Raw genomic sequence first — 19,069 nt, forward strand, 5'->3', positions numbered from 1 at the left:
TCACCTTTAGCCTCCTCTAGGCAGCCTTCCCTGTTGGGATGAATACACAGCTCTTGATCGCCTTGGATTTTTGAATATTAATTATCCTATATCATTTTGTGTATAACAGTGCATTGCTTCGTAGTAGTGCTTTCTTGTGTGTGTGTCTAGTTACATATTCCTTGAGGGTGGGAACCTCATTTCTAATTTTTCCCCCCACATTGCCCTCTTGTTCTGTGCCCAGCACACATCAGGTGATCAATAAATGCTTTTTAATAAGGAGCTGCCAGCACTCGAGCCCCCTTGGCTTAGGTTGTTCTGAGGCATGCAGCCTTCCAAGAAAAGCTGACTGTCTTGGCTTCCTTCCATAGTACTGGAATGAATTTCAATGCTAGACCTTTAAAGAAAAAACTCAGAAAGGGCCATCCTACCCTTGAGTAATTGCAAAAGAAACAATTCCCCAGTAGAGAGGAGGCCTAGGGGCCACTTGGATAAAGTTCACACCTGTGCCTACTCATTTTCCTTTAGAAAAATAAATTAACTTCCAACCTGAACTAACCCTGAATACTTAGTATATGACATATATGTGTAAATATACATATAAGTGTATATACATATGTAAGTAAATATAAATATGTGTGTATATCTATATTCAACAACCCTAGGGGATGTGTACTATTATCATTCTCATTTTACAAAGGACAAAATGGATGCACACCTTTAAGTAATATGTCTAAGGTCACACAATAGCAAATAATAGAGTCAGAGTTGGATGCCAGACAGGCTAATTTGAGTCTGAGCTCTTGGCATCTACACCGTGTACTTCTATACTATACCTCTTGGGATTAATTAAGGTCCTCTAGGTGTGTGTGTATGTACCTGTGTGTAGACAAGACAGATTTTTAAACAATTTTAAAATGCAGTATTTTATCAATTTGATGTTTTTTGTTTCTTTCTTGCTTTATCAAAATATAGTTGACATATAACACCATGTAACTTTTCAGGTGTACGGTGTGTTTATTTGATATACTTACATATTGTGAAATGATTGCCTCAGTAGGGTTACTCAACACCTCCATCCCCTCAAATAATTACCATCTGTTATTTGTGGTGAGAACATTTAGGGTCTGCCCTCTTTGCAATTTCAAGTATATAATACTGTATTATTAACTATAATCACTGTTCTGTACATTAGATCTCCAGCATTTATTCGTTTTATAACTGGAGGTTTGTACCATTCACTAACATATCTCCATTTCCCTCGCCCCGAGCCCCTTACAACCACCACTCTACTCTGTTTGTATGAGTTTAGCTTTTATAGATTCCACATATAAGTGATATCATACAGTATTTGTCTTTCTCTCTTTGACTTATTTTTCTTACTATAATGCCCTCAAGGGTATATCCATGTTCTTGTAAATGGCAAGATTTCCTTCTCTCTCATGGCTGAATGATATTCCATTCAATATATATGACACATCTTTTTTTATCCATTCATCTGTAGACAGACACTTAGATTGTTTTCATTTCTTGGCTATTGTGAATAATGCTGCAGTGAACGTGGGAGTGCAGATAACTGAGATAGTAATTTCCTTTCCTTTGGATATATGCCCAAAGTAGGATTGCTAGATCATATGGTAGTTCTATTTTTAATTTTTTGAGTAACTTCCATAGTGTTTTCCATAGCTGGTTGACCAACTTACATTCCCACTAACAGTGTATAAGAGTTCCCTTTTCTCCACATCCTCACCAGCACTTATCTCTTGTCCTTTAGGTGATAGCCATTCTAACAGGTGTAAGGTGATAGATAGCTCATTGTGGTTTTCATTTGCATTTCCCTGATGATTAGTGATGTTGAGCCTTTTTGGCCATCTGTATATCTTCTTTGGAAAAATGTCTTTTCAGGCTACCTGCTCATTTTTTCATCAGTTTGGTTTTTTTTCTATTGAGTCATATGAGTTCCAAACACATTTTAGTTATTAACCCCGTATTAGATAAATGATTTGCAAGTATTTTCTTCCATTACATAGGTTGTCTTTTCATTTGTTGGTTGTTTCTTTTCTGTACAGAAGCTTTTTGATGTAGTACCACTTGTTTATTTTTGTTTTGGTGTCGTATCAAACAAATCATTACCAAGACCAACGTCAAGGAGTTTTTTCTTGTTTCCTTCGAGAAGTTTTATGATTTCATTTCTTGCATTTAACTCTATAATCCATTTTGAGTTAAATTTTTAAGTGGTGTAAGATAGGGGTCCAATCACATTCTTCTGCATGTGGTTATCCAGTTTTCCCAACACCATTTTTTGAAGAGTTTATCATTTACCCATTGATTATTTTTGGCTTCCCTATCAAATATTAATTCACTGTAAATGTGAAGATTTATTTTGGGGCTCTCAATTCTACTCTGTTGATATATGTGTATATTTTAGTGCCAGTACCATATTGTTTTCGTTAGTATATTTTAAATCAGCAAGTGTGATGTCTCCAGCCTTTTTCTTCATTGTCAGAATTTCTTCTGCTATTCAGGGTCTTGTGTGGTGCCATACAAATGTTAGAATTGTTCTATTTATGTGAAAAATGCCGTTGAAATCTTGATAGAGATTGCACTGAGTCTGTAGATAAGTTTGGGGAGTACTGACATTTTAACAATATTAATTCTTCTGAACCATGAACATATATAGATATAGATATATTTCCATTAATGTATCATCTTCAGTTCCTTCCATCAATGTCTTAAAGTTTTCAGTAAATAGATCTTTCACCTCCTTGGTTAAATTTATTCCTAAGTATTTTATTGCTTCTAATGCTATTGTAAAATGAGTTTGTTTTCTTAATTTCTTTTCCAAATATTTCATTGTAATGTATAGAAATGCAACAAATTTTTGTGTGTTGATTTTGTATCCTGCAACTTTACTGAATTGGTTGATTAGTTCTAACAATGTTTTGGTGGAGTTTAGAATTTTCTATATATAAGATCATATTAATTGCAAACAAAGACAGTCGACTTCTTCCTTTATAAATTGGATGCCTTTTATTCCTTCCTTCCTTGTATATTTTCATATGTTTTTACGTTACTAATAGTGTCCCTTCATTTTATCTGAAAGAACTTGGAAGCCTAGCAATGAAGAACTCTCTCAGCTTTTGGTTATCTAGTAAGTCTTTATCTCTCCTTCATTTCTGAAGAATACTATTGCCAGATAAGGTAGTCTTGGTTAGTAATTTTTCCTTTCAGCACTTTAAATACATTGTCACACTCTTTCCTGGCTTGTAAGGTTTCTGCTGAGAAATCTGATGATACTCTAGTGGGAGTTCCCTTGCAAGTTACAAGCTTCTTTTCTTTTCCTGCTTTTAAAATTCTCTTTTTGTCTTCGGTCTTTGACAGTTTTATTATAATGTGTGTTGGGGAGGATCTCTTAGTTTGTTTAGAGAAGTATTAACTTTATGAACTTAGATACTCAAATTTCTCTGCAGATTGTGGAAAGTTCCCAGCCACAATTTCTTTAGAGAAGCTTTCTGCCCCCTCTTTACTCCTCTTTTCCTTCTGGAACTCCAGGAATTTGCAAATTGTTTCCTTTTATGATATCCTGTAGATCACATATGCTGTGTTCAGTTCTGACTGGATTAAAGGTCCTGTCTTCTAACTCACAACTTCTTTCTTCTGCTTGATCCATTCTGATGCTGATTCTCTATTGCATTTTAAATTTTTAAATTTATTGTATTCTTCAGCTCTAGAGTTTGTTTCTTTTTTTTATGATTTATCTTATTTAAAAATTTCTCACTTTGTTTGTGTAGAAAAAAGTTTCCTGGTTTTGTTGAATTGTATTTTTGTGTTTTCTTATAGTGCATCCAGTTTCCATAAAACAGCTATTTTAAATTACTTACTGAGTAAATCACAAATCTCCATGTCTTTTTGCTTGGTTACTAGAAGATTATTGTTATCCTTTGGTGATGTCATGTTTCCTTGATTTTTCATGTTCTTTGAAATTTGTGTGGCTGTCTTCACGTTAGAAGTAGCATAAATTCCTCCAGTCCTTACTTACTTACGGTACCTTCTATCTGCCCTGCTGAGGGTTTTGAGGCTTTCTCAGACCTGCTGTGGATGCCCCTACTGCGTGTTTCTTACTCCCTCTTGTGGCAGAACTCTTAAGTTTGCATGCCTTCTTTTGAGCCTGCAGTGCTCTAGGCTGAGTGCTGACAGTCTCCCTTGGTTTTCCCAAAGGTTATATAAAGCTTAAATTTGGGGTTTCTCCCTGACCTGCAGATTTAGGCTGGCTATCTGTACATATACTCACTAGCTATTTTCCAGAGTTTGCTCTCACTGCCTCAGTGGGAGCTTGCGTAGAGAGCTGGCCACTGGGCGGAGGTTTGTGTGGGTGAGGCACACAGTGCATTAGGGATGCCCATGAGCCAGCTGGGGAGATCCACAGGTGAGGTGTCCCCAGTGGCTTGTTGGTGAGCTTCTTGATAGAGTTCACAGTGCAGTTAGTAGGATTCTTATTCGTTTAATGCCCTCTGAGAGTCGTATCTGCCGCTCTCCCAGTCTCCCCCACACCCACAGTACATGCAGCTTATGATTCAATACTGTGGATGGGACACGAGAGAAATGAGCCTCTTTGGCAGCATCCTGCACAGCTGGGGAAGCTGGGCACTTACTCACATACTCTCATTTTCCTCCATGGTAGAAATCACAAGCAAGGTCTCTCTTGGCCCTAATAAGCTGTGCTGCCCTGGGGGAGGTGTACTTTAAGTAAAGTTAAAATGTTACTCTTACCCCTCCAATGTGTCCAAATTTATATTTTTTGCTCTGTTGATGTGCTGGCACTTATCTGTTGGAAACCTGGACTTCTACAAAGGACATCTTGTCTATGGCTGATTGTCTAAGATGTTGTTTTCCAGGGCCTCCAAGACTAAGAGGAGCTGGAGCCAATTCATGGGTCACTCAGGGTTCACAGCTGGAACCAAGACCTGTGTAGCTGTTACCCGACACACGTGTGGATGAGACTCCACCTGGGTCTCTTGGTGTGTGGGTACCAGATCCTCCAGCTCCCACAAAGGCACTTTTGTCCATGGATGGATACCAAACTGTTGTTGGGAGGGTGGGTACAGGAACAAAGGGCATTGTATTCAGCTACGATGCTGACATCACTCTAACTTTGATGTTGACACCTGGTATATTGATAGTTACCTGGTTTACAAGGACAGTGAGAGATCAGCTAGAGTAAATTCATTTTGGCAAAGATTTGCTGACCTAGAATAATAATTAGCTAATCTTTAAAGTAATATCCCCAAATAAGAAAATTATCCATTTATACACTGAGAGCCTTTCGCTGTCATGATTCTGTAACACTTGGAATCAAAAGCATTTCCCTGTCTAGCCAGTGTCTCTGGCTGCAGCTGAAGTCATTTCCCTCTTATTTATATTACATCTATATGTTACATCTTAACTTTTGTCTTGTACTGATTGAGGATGGCTGGGAAAAAAAGAAACAAAGACAGCTTCTTCCAATGTAGAACATGCCTCTCAAGGATTTCCTATATTTTAGAATTTCCCACTTTCTGGAAGGCAGATAGTAGTAATGGAATGAAGATTGACCTTGCTAATTTGACTCAGAGTATACTGTGTCTGTATCTCTCCTTCATCTGTACAGTGGGGATCATAATACCTCTTGGCAGTGGGGATTGAATTAAGTGATGCCATAAATGTGAAAACGTTATCAAATAGAGCAGTTCATAAATGTATGCTTGCTTTTTAACCATGGCTGAGACTGGTAACAGGAAGTATCTCTCTCTCTCTGCTCCTGATTGCTCTTTTATGTTTCTTTCCCCCTCATGCTCTTTCCCCCAGCCTCCTCCTCTTCACTTTGGTTCCTGGACAGCTGCTACTGTGAAGACAGTGCAGATCCCATCTGCTTTCAGCATATGGGACCAACGCTGTTGCTTCCAAAGTCCTTGCATTTGCTGTGTAGAGCAGGGTGGGTTATTGTGTGCGAAGTGAGGCAGAAAGTTGCAGAATGATTTAACCAGTCTTTGTTCAATCTTCATATAGCAATGATGAAGGCAATAAATCAATCTTTTTATGCATCATCCATCCATGCATTCATCTCCCATTTTTTTTTCCAGAGAGAAGTTGAGTTTCCTCACATATTTATGTAATAAAATGTAAGTAGATAAATTTAAAGATCAGTGAAAATATAGGAAGACTGAGGCCAAGAGTAAATTAAAACAAAAATCTGCATATTATAGGACCCATAAATTTTACTGTCAGCACATGATTTTGGCTCTGAGCATCCTGGCACCCAAGCGAAAGAGGAAATGCTGTTCATTTACAAGATTCCAAGTGTCCATAAGGGGCAGATCAGTGGTAGATGGGCAGAATGCCAAGCAAAGTTTCCCTTGGCATTTTCAAATGGACCCCTAATAAGATTTGGAGCAGTCTTTCTAATAGAGTATCAGGGGTTCAAACTCAATGCTCGTTCTAGACCTGGTATGCAGTCAAAGCTTCAGGTAAGCCCCACATCTAAAAAGAATTGCCTGCCAGTTGTAGTTATGAAGAAACTGAATGATAACCAATATCCCTGGATTTAATTCTCCTGACTTTGGGTTGATGTTATCCACCGTTCCATATGAGGAAAGTGCAGGTGGATGTCAACCAAGAAACATTTATTCAACTATTTATTTAACTATTTCTAAATTCACTGGTTGCTTGTCTTCAAAGTAGATGGTTGGATCAGTTAAGGGGTTGATAAATCGGTGCATGCTATTGCCTTCCTTCCTGAGTAGAATGCTCTTCAACTGTAGATGTAACACTGTTGAGTCCCCAAGATCATCTCTAATTATAGGGGAAGGTTGGGGGAGGTGGATGGTCTAATGAAAACTCATCTTCACTGCTGAAAGCACACTGTAGGTCAGTTGGCAGTACCATATTCATTTGAAAATAGGTTGTTTGGGAATGATAATGACCAATTTACCAGAACTTATCAGCTCTAGAATTAGAGTTTGAATCTGCCTTAATGAGTGTCTGTACAAAATAGCCAAATAAAATCATTGCCAAGGACTCAGCAACTTTTTCTATAAACTCAGAATTAAACTAACAATTGGTTGAAAAGGCAGCATGAGAAAGTGTGTTTGGCTATCATTTTCTTTAGCTTTTATAATTCATAATGCTTAGAAATTAATAGGACCTGGTTGATGTTTTAAGTTGCAGACCTCCTGTCCACTAAGTTTTGTAACAGACTCTTGGGGATATGAGAGCACAGTCTCAAATGCCTACAGGGCCCAGGTAAGTCATGGAAATGCATGAATTGGCTGGTTGCAAATGAGACAGTATGGTAGCAGCTGTGGTGAGCTGGGGATCTCATATTCATTCAAAGGATGGCAGCAGCTACTTCTTTCATGTGATTGTTGCCAGAGAGAAAGGCAGACCCGGGGGTACCCTGCTGTGCAATTTTAGCCAGAAATTCACATTTCCTATGAGATTTTTTTTTCTGATTTTTTTTAAGACACATGATGGTCAGTTTTTAAAATGCCTGTGGGCTGGATTTAGCCTCTGCCCAGTCATTTTTCACCCAGTGGACCAGCTGTATAAATGTGAAAGCGAAAAGAGGGTAAAAGCAAAGAGATTGAGCTAAGAAGACAAATGCACATCCATGCTTTTAGCCAGTTTTAGATTCATGTCATTGAGAAACTACACTAGGAACATTTTGTTTTCTGAAATATGAAGGCAAGATTAACTTCTGGGGAGTGTTACATGTAGTGTTACTGTACAGGCCATGGCTGAGGGGAAATTGAGCCAGATCATGAAAGTCATCTTGCAAAGCCCAAAGATGCTACTTGTCATCTGAAACTGTGTTTTTCTAATGTGACTTGAAATCCCAAGGCTGCCAGGTACAAAGTACTTTCTTTCCTTAGCCTTGCAACAGGGACAGAATTTCTTAACTGAGTTTATGGGTATTTTTGTCTCGTTTGTTTATAGATAATATGGAAGAGAAAGCCCAGAGAGATTTCCATGTCTCTCTACTATGCTAAGTTTTCACTTGGCAAAGTGAAGTGCCCCAACATTGTGTACTGAAGGTACAGGCTATTATTTCAGGTTTTTAAGTTTGATGTTGGGTTATGTTCATGCTTACCAAAGTTAACTGTTCTGGGAATATAGGGAGTAGGGACTAGGCAGCTGTAAAAATGTTGATTTAAGTTGTTAAACATCATTTTAAAGACTATAAATCTAATCAAATTGGAAACGTGCCTTGATACCACCTGTTTGGTGTTCACCTGTGCTGCTTTGCTTGCTGGGAGGCACGCAAAGGCCTTGGGAAGCTGTGAGGACTAATTGAATAATCGCTCGTGCTGCCACGTAAATAAATTAGTGCCTCTGTGAATATATGCTGAGTGCTCCGGGAGGTGCATTCCGGCCTCATTTCGTGAACTGAGGTACTGCTTGGCTTTCTGCAAGTCTGATGATCTTCAAATGACTAGGTGGTTTTGTGGAATTCAGTCTTAATCTTAAGTACTATGTGTATGGGAGGGTCTTCCCTGATGGATTAAAACATAATGGTAGAAATGAGCACAATTGCCACTAGACTATTCACCTCTAGGGTAGAGAAAAGTATGGTGTAGATTAAAAAAAAAAAACTTGAAATAATTACAACATAAAAATATATAAAATTGGTAGTAAAACCAAAGCAAACCCAAACCAAAAAAAAACTCAGTAAATCTGAGTAAACTGGAAATGACTCAGAGAAAAGCAAAAACCAAAAAACACAGCTGTAAAGTGGGGGAATTTCTATTCTAGTCAAGACTACCTATACAAAGCAGCTCAGGACAAAAAGGGAAAGTTACTATAAGGAAATATCTCATAATATTAAGGCAGAGGGACAGGTGTACAGGAACCACATGGAGAAACAGGCATTCTTTGCATGCTTTCCCCCATCTGTGTCTTTCTGTGTCATCATCTCTCCCAGCTCCCTCTTCCCTCTTGTACTTGACCCAGCCTGGCTACCTCCCCTAAGACTACATCATCTTAGAGCACCAGTGACTCAGGAATTTATCATCCCAACCAGGACTCTTGTGAGGGTGGGAGGGAATGCGATCAGTAACCTCCCCAGGATAGCAGGCATAAATTGGGATGTCCCAGGTAAACCAAGATGTAGGATCAGCCCCCCTTTGGAGCCCCAGAGCCCATCCCTGTTTATTAGTGTCAGGGGGTCTCTCGGTCCAGGCTGAGTGACCCTTTGGTCAGCAGCGCATTCTTAGCTAGTCTACTGGATAAGCTATGGGATCCAACAGTGCAACTAGAACACCAGGAGCTATGAAAGGGGCATGATACTCTTAGGGAGGGGGACAGGAAAATAGAGCTAGTAACTATGACAGTGTCAGGGGTTCCACATGTTATATAGGACCAGAAATGCTACCTCAGTTGCTTGGTAGTGGCCTTTCACAACAGCAACCTACTCTGAGTGCAAAGCTGGGTTTAAGTTAGCCCCAGTTCAAAGATTTCTGAAGTCAAGAGATTTAATGTCTTTTCCATGGCTTGTCATCCTCCAGTTTGCCTCCTGAAGCATATATATTTTCTCTGAATTTCAACTTAGTCTGTAAGTCTTCTATCTACCTTTCAGCAGTGGTCACCTGTGGTTTAGCCTACCTTTAATCTACTCTCCTTTCTTCTGATAACAGAAGCCCAATTTTCCTTTGGAATTTGATCAGGCTGACTCGAGTCTGGTCAATTGATCCCTGCCCATAGCAATTGATTCAGAGATAGATCTTTAACTTGGTTCAATAAGACTCAATCTGGAGCTTCTATCAGAACATTTTAGAAAGACTGGGCTTGCCGAGCCAGTAGCAGTGTTGTGCTAGAGAGAATGATAGTCATCTTGCCCTGTGGGAGGGGAAGCCCGACTGAACATAAAGCTAAAACAGAGAAATACAGACTGAGCGAGTGAGAGAGGGTCTTAAAATCATTTGAGCTCCTGGACACAACCATACTTGAAAATGGAATTTTAATCCTGGATTTTTCCGTTTTGTGAGCCATAAAATTCCTATTTCAGTTAAACTGATTTGAGTTTCCATCTCTTGCCAATGAAAGGGTTCTCACTGATACCCTTTCCTTAGAATCTTGTTTCTGCTTTGGCTCAATCACTTACCCTTCTCTCCAAGACTGACCTCTGATCGATACGCTTATTGGAGACCACACAGTTCTCAGCCCTTGGTCTTTCCTTGCCGATGGGTGGAGAGTTAGGGCAAGTGCACGAGGATCCCATAGGGATCAGGGAACTGGCTCAATATTTGGACAAATAAACTCTCCTTACAAATGTGAAAACAAATGGTGGAGCTCACTATTTTACTAATGTTCAGGTCACTGCTGGTCATCTCAGAAAGTGTTTAATTGGTTTTTAAGAAATGCATTTGGATTGCCTATGAAATTTGATGAGAGTTGTCATCCAATTATTTTTACGTAAGATTCTTAATGTTTAGAGTTACGACAGATGTACAAAATACTCCCAAATAGCCCTTCCCAGTGCTTTGTACAAATGTTTTGGTTGTACAAAAATAATTTTAGTTAAGTATTACATAGATGATGAATTGTAGGTTTGGTTGCCAATTGTAAGGCTTTGAGAGGAAGCCAAAACCAAATAATACATTTGATTTCTTAGAGCTTGTGTCTTTATTTTAAGAGAGGTTGATTGGCAATTGCTTTCAAAGAATGCTAACAAATTTATTTTAAAGAGGACAAAACAGCACTAGCTTGAAGAATTTAGCTTGAAGTTTGGTGAAGCTGTCTGTTTTTCTGGTTTTCTCATGTATGCAAAGAAACCTACAGTGTCTTATAACAATGGTATCTATTGGGGTCACTCAGAGAATCTATATCTAATCACTTCCCAAAGGCTCTACCCTCTAACTACCATGACATTGGGGATTAGGTTTCAAAATAGGATTTTGGGGGGACAAACATTCAGACTATGGCAATGCTCATTGGAGAATCCAAAATAAGATGCAATAATAGTAATCCATCTGCTTCTCTTCCTCTGTTCTCCAAACTAGAGGGAGAGACTTTTGGTAAGAGTAGTGAAGGGATCTTTAAATCCTGCAGGTAATTTTGCCTTTGAAAAGCATTTTGGCAAGGAGTACATTTTTTTGGATAGGAAAGCCTTTTGATCTGCAGGTACCATTTGTTTGAAAGATGCCATTAATTCTGTAGAGCCAGGATGGCTCCCAGAGGAGAGTGAAGAAAGGCCAACTGTTGAGAACATAATAAAATCTAAATGGATGCTCACATTTGCATATTGTCTCCCTTAACTGCTTAGGGCAGAAAAGGTGGGAGGATCTGGGTCAGAACCACTGCTCTGGAATAAGGAGGTCCCTGTGGGATATTTCCCAGAAGTCTGAGGGCAGAGTGGAGAAGGATGGGGAAACACCCTCAGTTACTAGTAAAAGCCAGGTCCCTTGGACACAGCATGGATTATGAGTAAAATGAGAACTCCTTTCAGAGGACACATTTATCCGTACTATTTCCAAAGAGGATGGCCTGGTGGAACGGGCATTGTAACCACTCTGGCTGTAAACCATCATGTTTTGTTGTTTTTCACCACAATACATAGATGTAATTTTCTCTGTCCTATAGCTGTTAACCAAGGACGTGGCAGTTCCATGCCTCGGCCATGATTCTAATTATTTTCTTTTGATTCTCAGGCTTGATTTAGGTTCTTTTTAAAGAAACCATTACTTTCAATTTTAGCGTGTTGTTATAGTCATGGATCAGTGAAGACTACTCAGACACACCATTTCCTTTTTGTTCTGTTACACCTAAAAAGACCAGATTGAAGGGATCTGTTTTTGTTTGCTTGCTTCTCTTAAATAGCTGCTATTTACAAGTGATACTGTCTGTGGTGCTTGCCATACAGAATTTATTTACCAAGATGCTAGCATCTTTCTGTGCCAGGAAAGGGTAATACCTGTCTGACTGCCTCAGCTGTTCTGGCCACATGTCCCAAAATTATACCACCAAATCTGCAACTGACAATGTGATAATCATGGTGTGGTTTTTTTTAAAAAAATCAAACTCAAGATACTGCTGCAGAGCTGCCTCTGGGCTCTCTTGAATTAAATTTCTTTTCCTTTTTTAAAGTGTGGTGGGTTTTCTTGTATCTTTATACGTCATATGAAAACACGGACATTTCCTTTGTTTACACATATTTATTTAATTGTTAAGATAAAGGTAAAGGTGACTTGTGAAGAGAACATTCTTTTGGTAGCCATTGTGACAGTATTCACAATAGACAGAAGTTAATTGATGCAGATTCCTGGACTTACCAAGATCTGACTCCTGATTTCCCAAATCCTATAAATTCATCTCAAACTTGTCAAATTAGAGACCTTGATTTTTGCTTTGTCAAATATGGTCTCTGCATCAGGATTATAGACTTGTGATTATAGTGTCTATAGTGTAATAAGATTTGTTTTCTTAATAGCAAATACAGAGTTGATCTATCCAAATTAGTATCAATTTTGGAAGGCTATTTATGTATTGCATGAATGCTGGTGTAAAACAAAACTTCGTTGGAGCCTCTCTTTTACGTTTTCCTTTGAAGACAGCTGGTGAGGTACACAAGCAGACTAGTCTTGTTACTTTATAATCAAAATCTTGCTTTTAAACCCAAAATGATACTTTGTAACTTGCCATACATCCTATTCACTAAATTTTGGCTGTATTAAAGTTCAAATTTTCCCCAAAGGATGGAGACTTGAAACTGTAAAGAGTATTCAAAAGACTATTGGACAGTGAATTTACCATTGACTTTGCAAAGCCCAAACAACTGAGATGCCCAGGACTCAAAGAACTCACAGATGGGTGTCACAAACCACTGCTGGCAAACTCTGAGAACTCTAGGGAACTGGAGAGGTGCCCGGAGACTAGAGCTGGGTAAATATTATCCAGTATCTTCTTTGTTTCTCAGTATGTTGGAGAATTTTATTTTGTTTTATTTTACTTTGTTATTAATTTTTTTGCTAAGAACATTTAAGTTTTCTCTTAGCAAATTTCAGTTATACAATACAGTGTTAATAACTATAGTCACAGTGTTATACATTAGACCCTCAGACCTTACTCATTTTATAGTTGAAAATGTTTTCACCCCTTTGCTAACCTCTCGCTATTTCCCCCACACTTTAGCTTCTGGCAACCACTTTTCTACTCTCTGTTTCTATAAATTTGACTGCTAAAAAAAATATTCCAAATATAAGTGATGTCATCTAGTATTTGTCTTCCTCTGTCTGGCTTATTTCACTTAGCATGATGCCATCAGGGTTCATCTGTGTTGTTGCAAATGGCAGGATTTCCTTCTTTCTCAGGACTGAATGATACTGCATTGAATAGAAATAATATGTATCGTATCTCCTTAATCCATTCACCTATTGCCAGATGAATTGAAAAAGTTTCACCAGGTTCATTTGTCATTTCCCCATATTTGTTGAATTCACATTTTCGACCCATTATTGGTTGGCTGCTATGTTAGCACTATGTTCTGAAGACTAGGGATAAATGAGGCTTGAATCCCTAAACCATGCCCTAAAAGACTTTAATATAGATGAAGCTTGACATTTTTTTAAAAGTTTATAAATTGAGTAAAATATGAAATATGATGATGAACTAGGAGTGTGAGATTAGAGCAAAGGTTCTTGTCCCTGGTTCCACATGAAAACTCACTGGAGGCTTTTGAAAAAACCAGAGATGCCTTATTCTCATTACCAGAACATTGAATTACCCAGTATAGGATGAAGGTCCAGCATATACATTAAAAAAAATTCTTCCTAGGTGATTCTGGTGTGTAACCCAGTGTTGTGGCCCAGTGGATTACGGCAATTAATTCTGCCTGTGAGCGTTCCAGAGCACAGCAGTGAGGAAGTTCTCGTTTGAACTGAATCTTTGAGGATGAATAGGAGTTTGATGTCAGAAGGTAATCTAAATAGAAGAGACAGAGCTTTCGAAGTCAAGAAGCCAGGCCAGGACCACATTGACCTGGGGATTTGTAAGGTTTCAGCCTGGTGGGAGCGTAAGGGCATCGTGCAGGTCTTGGGTGTGCAGGAAGAGAGGGCGGGGAGGGGAGCACACAGGGGCGGACAGCACGTGAGGGACTGGAGCTCGAGGTGAACTGAGGTTGGGTGGGTGTTAGGGACCCAGCATGGACTTTAAGGAGGAGACCTGGGCATAGCAGCAGCGGTGGAGAGGGACAAGACCACAGGCAGTGAGGACCACTGGGCTGGATTTGAGAGACATTTCTAAGGCAGAAGTCCCAGATTTTAACAACTGTGCATACTGTGTTATTTGTTAGTAATATCACTGCCGGGATTTTTTTGAGCTTTCAATTCTGTATTTTTTCCCCTCAAATAATAGAAAGCATTCCCTTGTATTCACATATCTCCAATTATTCTATCTTTTCTCTATACACCTAAGAAAGACTAAGTGTGAAAAAACAAACCCTATCACTGTGATAATAGAATGAGATTTTATATATATACTCACTTACGTGCATGTGTATTTTGTATTCGCATGTATGTTATTTTCCTTATTGTCTGCAGTCACCTTCCCCTGAGCACATGCCAAGAACCAGCCTGTGAGCTTTGTTAGCACAGCGCCAGGAGAGTCCTGTGAGCCCCGACTCTGTTCCATTCTGCTCTCGCAGTTGATATTTCTGAGTGCACGTGTCTGACGAGTGTAAATAAGGTGTCACATGCAGAGGAGTCCCCATTTCCACCTTGCCATTCCTTCTCATGCTTGTGTTCCGGGGCGAACGCGCCATTTTAATCTCTTAATGTTTTCTCGCTGGAATTTTGTGAAGAGAGCAGTGGTGAGTTCTCCGGTTTCCTAGGTGTAGAAACGGCTTTGCTTTTTTCCTCCTGGCAGAATTAAACGCGTTTGCAAATACCTTGAAAAGATGCCGGAATGAGAACAAGGAAGAGTCGGTGTTCAGCCAGCGGACAGAAGAGGCATCTGCGGCCCAATACTTCCAGGTCAGAGACGTTGCCCTAGGTGGAATCGAGTTGTTTCAAGGTGACACACACCCTTGAATATATGTGGGAGGGGTGGAAAAGAGAGTGCGGTGGTTTTTCAGAGTGTGATCCTCTGACCAGCCGCAGCAGCGGAATGCTGTCTGGGATCTTCGCTCTGTCACTCATCGAGTTGTCAGGACTTGGGCAACTTGCTGTGTCTTTCTGAGCCTCAGTTTGCTCAGACGAGGAACATGATTCATCAAATTTTTGAGGTGATGTAATTTGACTAGAGAATATACGTGAAACACTTAGCACGGTGCCTGGCCCAAAGAAAATGCTCCCAAATGCTAGCAGTTACAGTGATTGTCTTTCTTACTGACTGTCCGTGCTCATGGATTTACAAGCAGCACGTCACCCAGCTGGCTTTCCTTGCCAGGATTACCGCTGTCCCTACCTTCTGCCCCACCCACCCTCACCTATGATTTATACCCAAGACCTGTATCTTTCTCTCCGGGCTGATGGGACTAATCAGGGTCCTCTCTTTTGGCCCTGGCCTTCTCTCTCTCATCTATTTTATTCTTGATCTGTGCTCTCTCAGCCTCTGCTTCGGGAAGGGCCCCTGGGCACCAACCTAGATAAGATCTAGGCCTGAATCTATTGTATGGAACAACAGTCGAAAGTCTGGAATCTGCTTAGAGCTCTGGGCCTTACAGACAAGGCCAGTGTGGAGAGGTCCCCCGTTGCTCAGAGCCTCAGCTCCCCAGTGTGTTAGACCAAGCCTGCCTTGACCACGGGGGGCTGTAAGAGCCAGATGCTCTTGGAGGGACTGCCTCGTGGCTTGTTTACTCTCCCTCTCCTTTTCTTTCCTTTGCAGTTTTATGGCTGCCTTTCCCAGCAGCAGAACATGATGCAAGACTTTGTGAGAACAGCCACTTACCACAGAGCCGTCCTCCAGAACCATGTTGACTTTAGAGACAAGGTAATGCCGGTAGCAGGTTCTTAATTTCAAACAAACCATTTTAAGAACCTTGTCGAAAACTCGAATCAAAGTTATGTTTTGACAGAATTACCATATGACCCAGAGGTTCCACTTCTAACTATATACCCCAAAATAATCAAAGGCAGGTAGTCAAACAACTATTTTTACATGAGTGTTCATAGCAGCAGTGTTCACAGTCGCCAAAAAGTGGAAGCCATCCAAATGCCCATCCACTAACGAATAGATAAACAAATCGTGGCCTATCTATACAATGGAATATTGTGAATATTATTTGTATTTCTGTTATTCATAAAAAGAAATGTAATGCTGATACCTGCTTCAGCGTGGATCAACCATGAAGACGTGCTCAATGAAAGAAGGCAGTTGTAAAAGCTCATATGATTCCATTTATATGAAACATCCAGGATAGAAATCTGTAGAGAGAAGGCAGACTGGTGGCTCCCAGGGGCTGGGGGAGTGGGTATATGGGGAGTGGCTGCTTAATGGATACAGGCTTGCCTTTGGGGGTGATGAAAATGTCTTGAAACTTGATAGAGGTAATGGTTGCCCAACATCGTGAATGTACCAAATATCACTGTATTGTGCACTTTAAGATGGTTAATGGTTAATTTTATGTTACATGAATTTTACCTCAATAAAGAAATTAAGCTTTGAGTGCCAGGAACTCAAGAGACCGAGTGCACTATGTGCTGGTGCCTAGAGCAGGTTAGGAGCTTTATTGCTGCATAATGAATAGCTCTTACTGTGTCACTTTACTTCATTTTTTTCATAGACTCCACAGGTGCCTGCATTTATTTCCTTCTCAAAATGGATCTAAATGATGAACGATTGCCAACCCACTGTACAAGTGCTGTCCGTTACTTTCCTACCTGTTAAACAGCCAAAGTGTTCAAAATACTACACAGCTCACGTCAGAGACAAGATGACTGGTCTGTGAATCAGCAGTCATGGGGTCTAGTTTCGTCTTTTCCCCCTAACAAGCTGTCTGATCTTAGGCAAAACACTAGATTGTCTGAGCCTTGCAGTCTGTTCCACTGCTGTAGTAATTGTAGATCTATGGCCTTTGAGATTTGCAGCATTGATTCCTCAGGAAGGATGTGGTGGATCATTGAAACAAGGATCTCCATCCCTGGGTCCACACCCGTTGGCAAAGTTGTGTAGCTGCTCCTTTCATCAAGAGAGAGTTTAATTTTATATCCCTTATCTCTGCACGATCCTTGTTGTTAGACTGTGATAGATAGAAAATGACAGATATGATGTTGTGTGAGTTTCAGAGCATAGGCCTTCATGAGCCTCATGTCTTCTGGGCTCATCCTTGTGGAACCCTGAGCCCACCAGACTGGGAAGAAGCCCACTAGCCCACTGGGGTTGAGAGGCCACGTGGAGCTGGGTGAGGCCCTCTAGTCAACAGCTAGTGCCAACTGCCAGACTGACAAGTCTGGACCTTCCAGTCCACCCACCCCTCCAGCTGAATGCAGAAATGAGCAGTCCAGGCAAGACAAACACAGAAACTGCCCAACCCTCCCACAGAGGTGGGGAAATATTACATCGGTTCTAGGGTAAGCCACAAAATTTTGATGGGGTTTGTTATGCCGCAGTAGTTAATTGCAGTAGAGAGAAGATGCCTGAAAAAGTCATGATAAATAGACCCCCAGCCCGCAGTTGATTTGCTCATGGCTTGCTTTCTGCTGTCCTGTCCATTCTGCTCTTGGGCCCATGAGAGATTTTTTATTTTGGTGATTATATTTTTCAGTTCCAAAATTTCCATGTGGCTTTTCTTGACAGCCTGTATTTATTGACGGAAACTCTATTTTCCCCTTGATTTCATTAGCGTTCATGATTGCTGGTTGGAGCTTTTTTATAATAGCTTACTTAAAAGTTTATGTCAGATAATTCTGACATCTGTGTCACTGATGTGTTCACTTGAGTTGATTATCCCTTCCCAGAGAATTGATATTTTCCTGATTCTTCATATGCCAAGGAATTTTGGATTGTTTTCTGTACATTTTGAATTATCACGTTCTGAAACTTTGGGTCTTTTGCTTAAAGCCTATGGAGAATGTTGGTGTTTTTGTTTTCATATTCATTCAGCCTGGTAAGGTTCAGCTATGAGTTCCATGCCACTAGTTGATCTTCTAAGGGCGCTGGTTCCCATGTCAGTTCACTTTTCAAAGCCTTAGCAGTGCTGTGTGCATCTGTCCCATGTGCATGTCACCTGGTGGTGGGTCTGGCACCTAGGAGGAGTTCTGAGTTTTGATATGCTAATTAAGATTGGATCCATGTAAGTACAGTTTGAAGGTGAGCCCAGGAATTCATTTTTAAAAAACACTTGATGGGATTTCTTGGCCCAGTTCCATCTTCTCGATGATCTCCCTGGTACTTTCTGGGACCACTTTTTAGACTGGCCAGAAAGCTCACTCTGCCACGCACTTCCTTGACTGAGCCTAGTTATCGGCCATTCAGAGAGAGACAAAAAGGAGGGGAAGAAGAAGAGGAGAAGGGAGAAGAGAGGAGAAGAACAAAGAAGAGGAAGAGAAAGACAGGATTTCCACATTCTCCTTGAGCATCAGGAGTTCCCACTCCTGAAGCTGAAGCCGGACCGGAGGGTGTCTCCAGGAGCTCTCTTACCTGTTCCCTGGTGTCCATTTCTGGCGTGTTGGGTTCAGGCCATGGGTGAGGGCAAGGGGATATGATCAGTAGTATTTCAAATTCTGATCATCTTCCCCAGTCTGCCTGCTACTGTTTACTTTTCAGAGTCTTCACAAAGCTGTTCCATGTATTCTGTCCAGGTTTCATTCAGTGGGAGAGTCAAGGTGAAAGGGGCTTTCTTCATCTTTCCCAAAACTGGATGTTTTCAAAAGGCCAAACATAAGTTCTCTGGTGGGTGAAGGTAACAGTAAGAGACAAAGGTAAGACCAGAAATGGCCCTGTTTGACCAAAGGATCTCATATATCTAGAGGGGCCAGCACCCTTGCTTTGCCAGTGGGGCGTTTCTGGTTAATGACTTGGAAATTAACATTCCTGATGAGGAGGACAAGTCATATTATTGTTGGTGGGCAAGGTGAGGCTAGAGAGGGAAACTTGTTTGTTTTGACACCTCACCTGGTATTCC

The 19,069-nt window shown here is 40.5% G+C and overlaps 1 protein-coding gene across 4 annotated transcripts in view; it reads left to right on the top strand.

The window, feature by feature from the left end:
* LOC102512851 (histone-arginine methyltransferase CARM1-like) overlaps window positions 1-19,069 on the top strand; it is a 269,788-nt gene that overhangs the window by 124,128 nt on the left and 126,591 nt on the right. For all 4 annotated transcript variants that reach the window (XR_004319182.1, XR_004319183.1, XM_032477758.1 and 1 more), the window contains exons 3-4: window positions 14,872-14,978; window positions 15,832-15,936. Coding sequence is in view for 2 of the 4 variants with exons in the window: in XM_032477758.1 (XP_032333649.1) it covers window positions 14,872-14,978; window positions 15,832-15,936 (212 nt within the window). In the remaining 2 variants the exon portion in view is untranslated. The remainder of the gene's footprint in view (window positions 1-14,871; window positions 14,979-15,831; window positions 15,937-19,069) is intronic.

Source organism: Camelus ferus, chromosome 4 (assembly GCF_009834535.1).
Source record: "Camelus ferus isolate YT-003-E chromosome 4, BCGSAC_Cfer_1.0, whole genome shotgun sequence".
NCBI classification, from domain to species: domain Eukaryota; kingdom Metazoa; phylum Chordata; class Mammalia; order Artiodactyla; family Camelidae; genus Camelus; species Camelus ferus.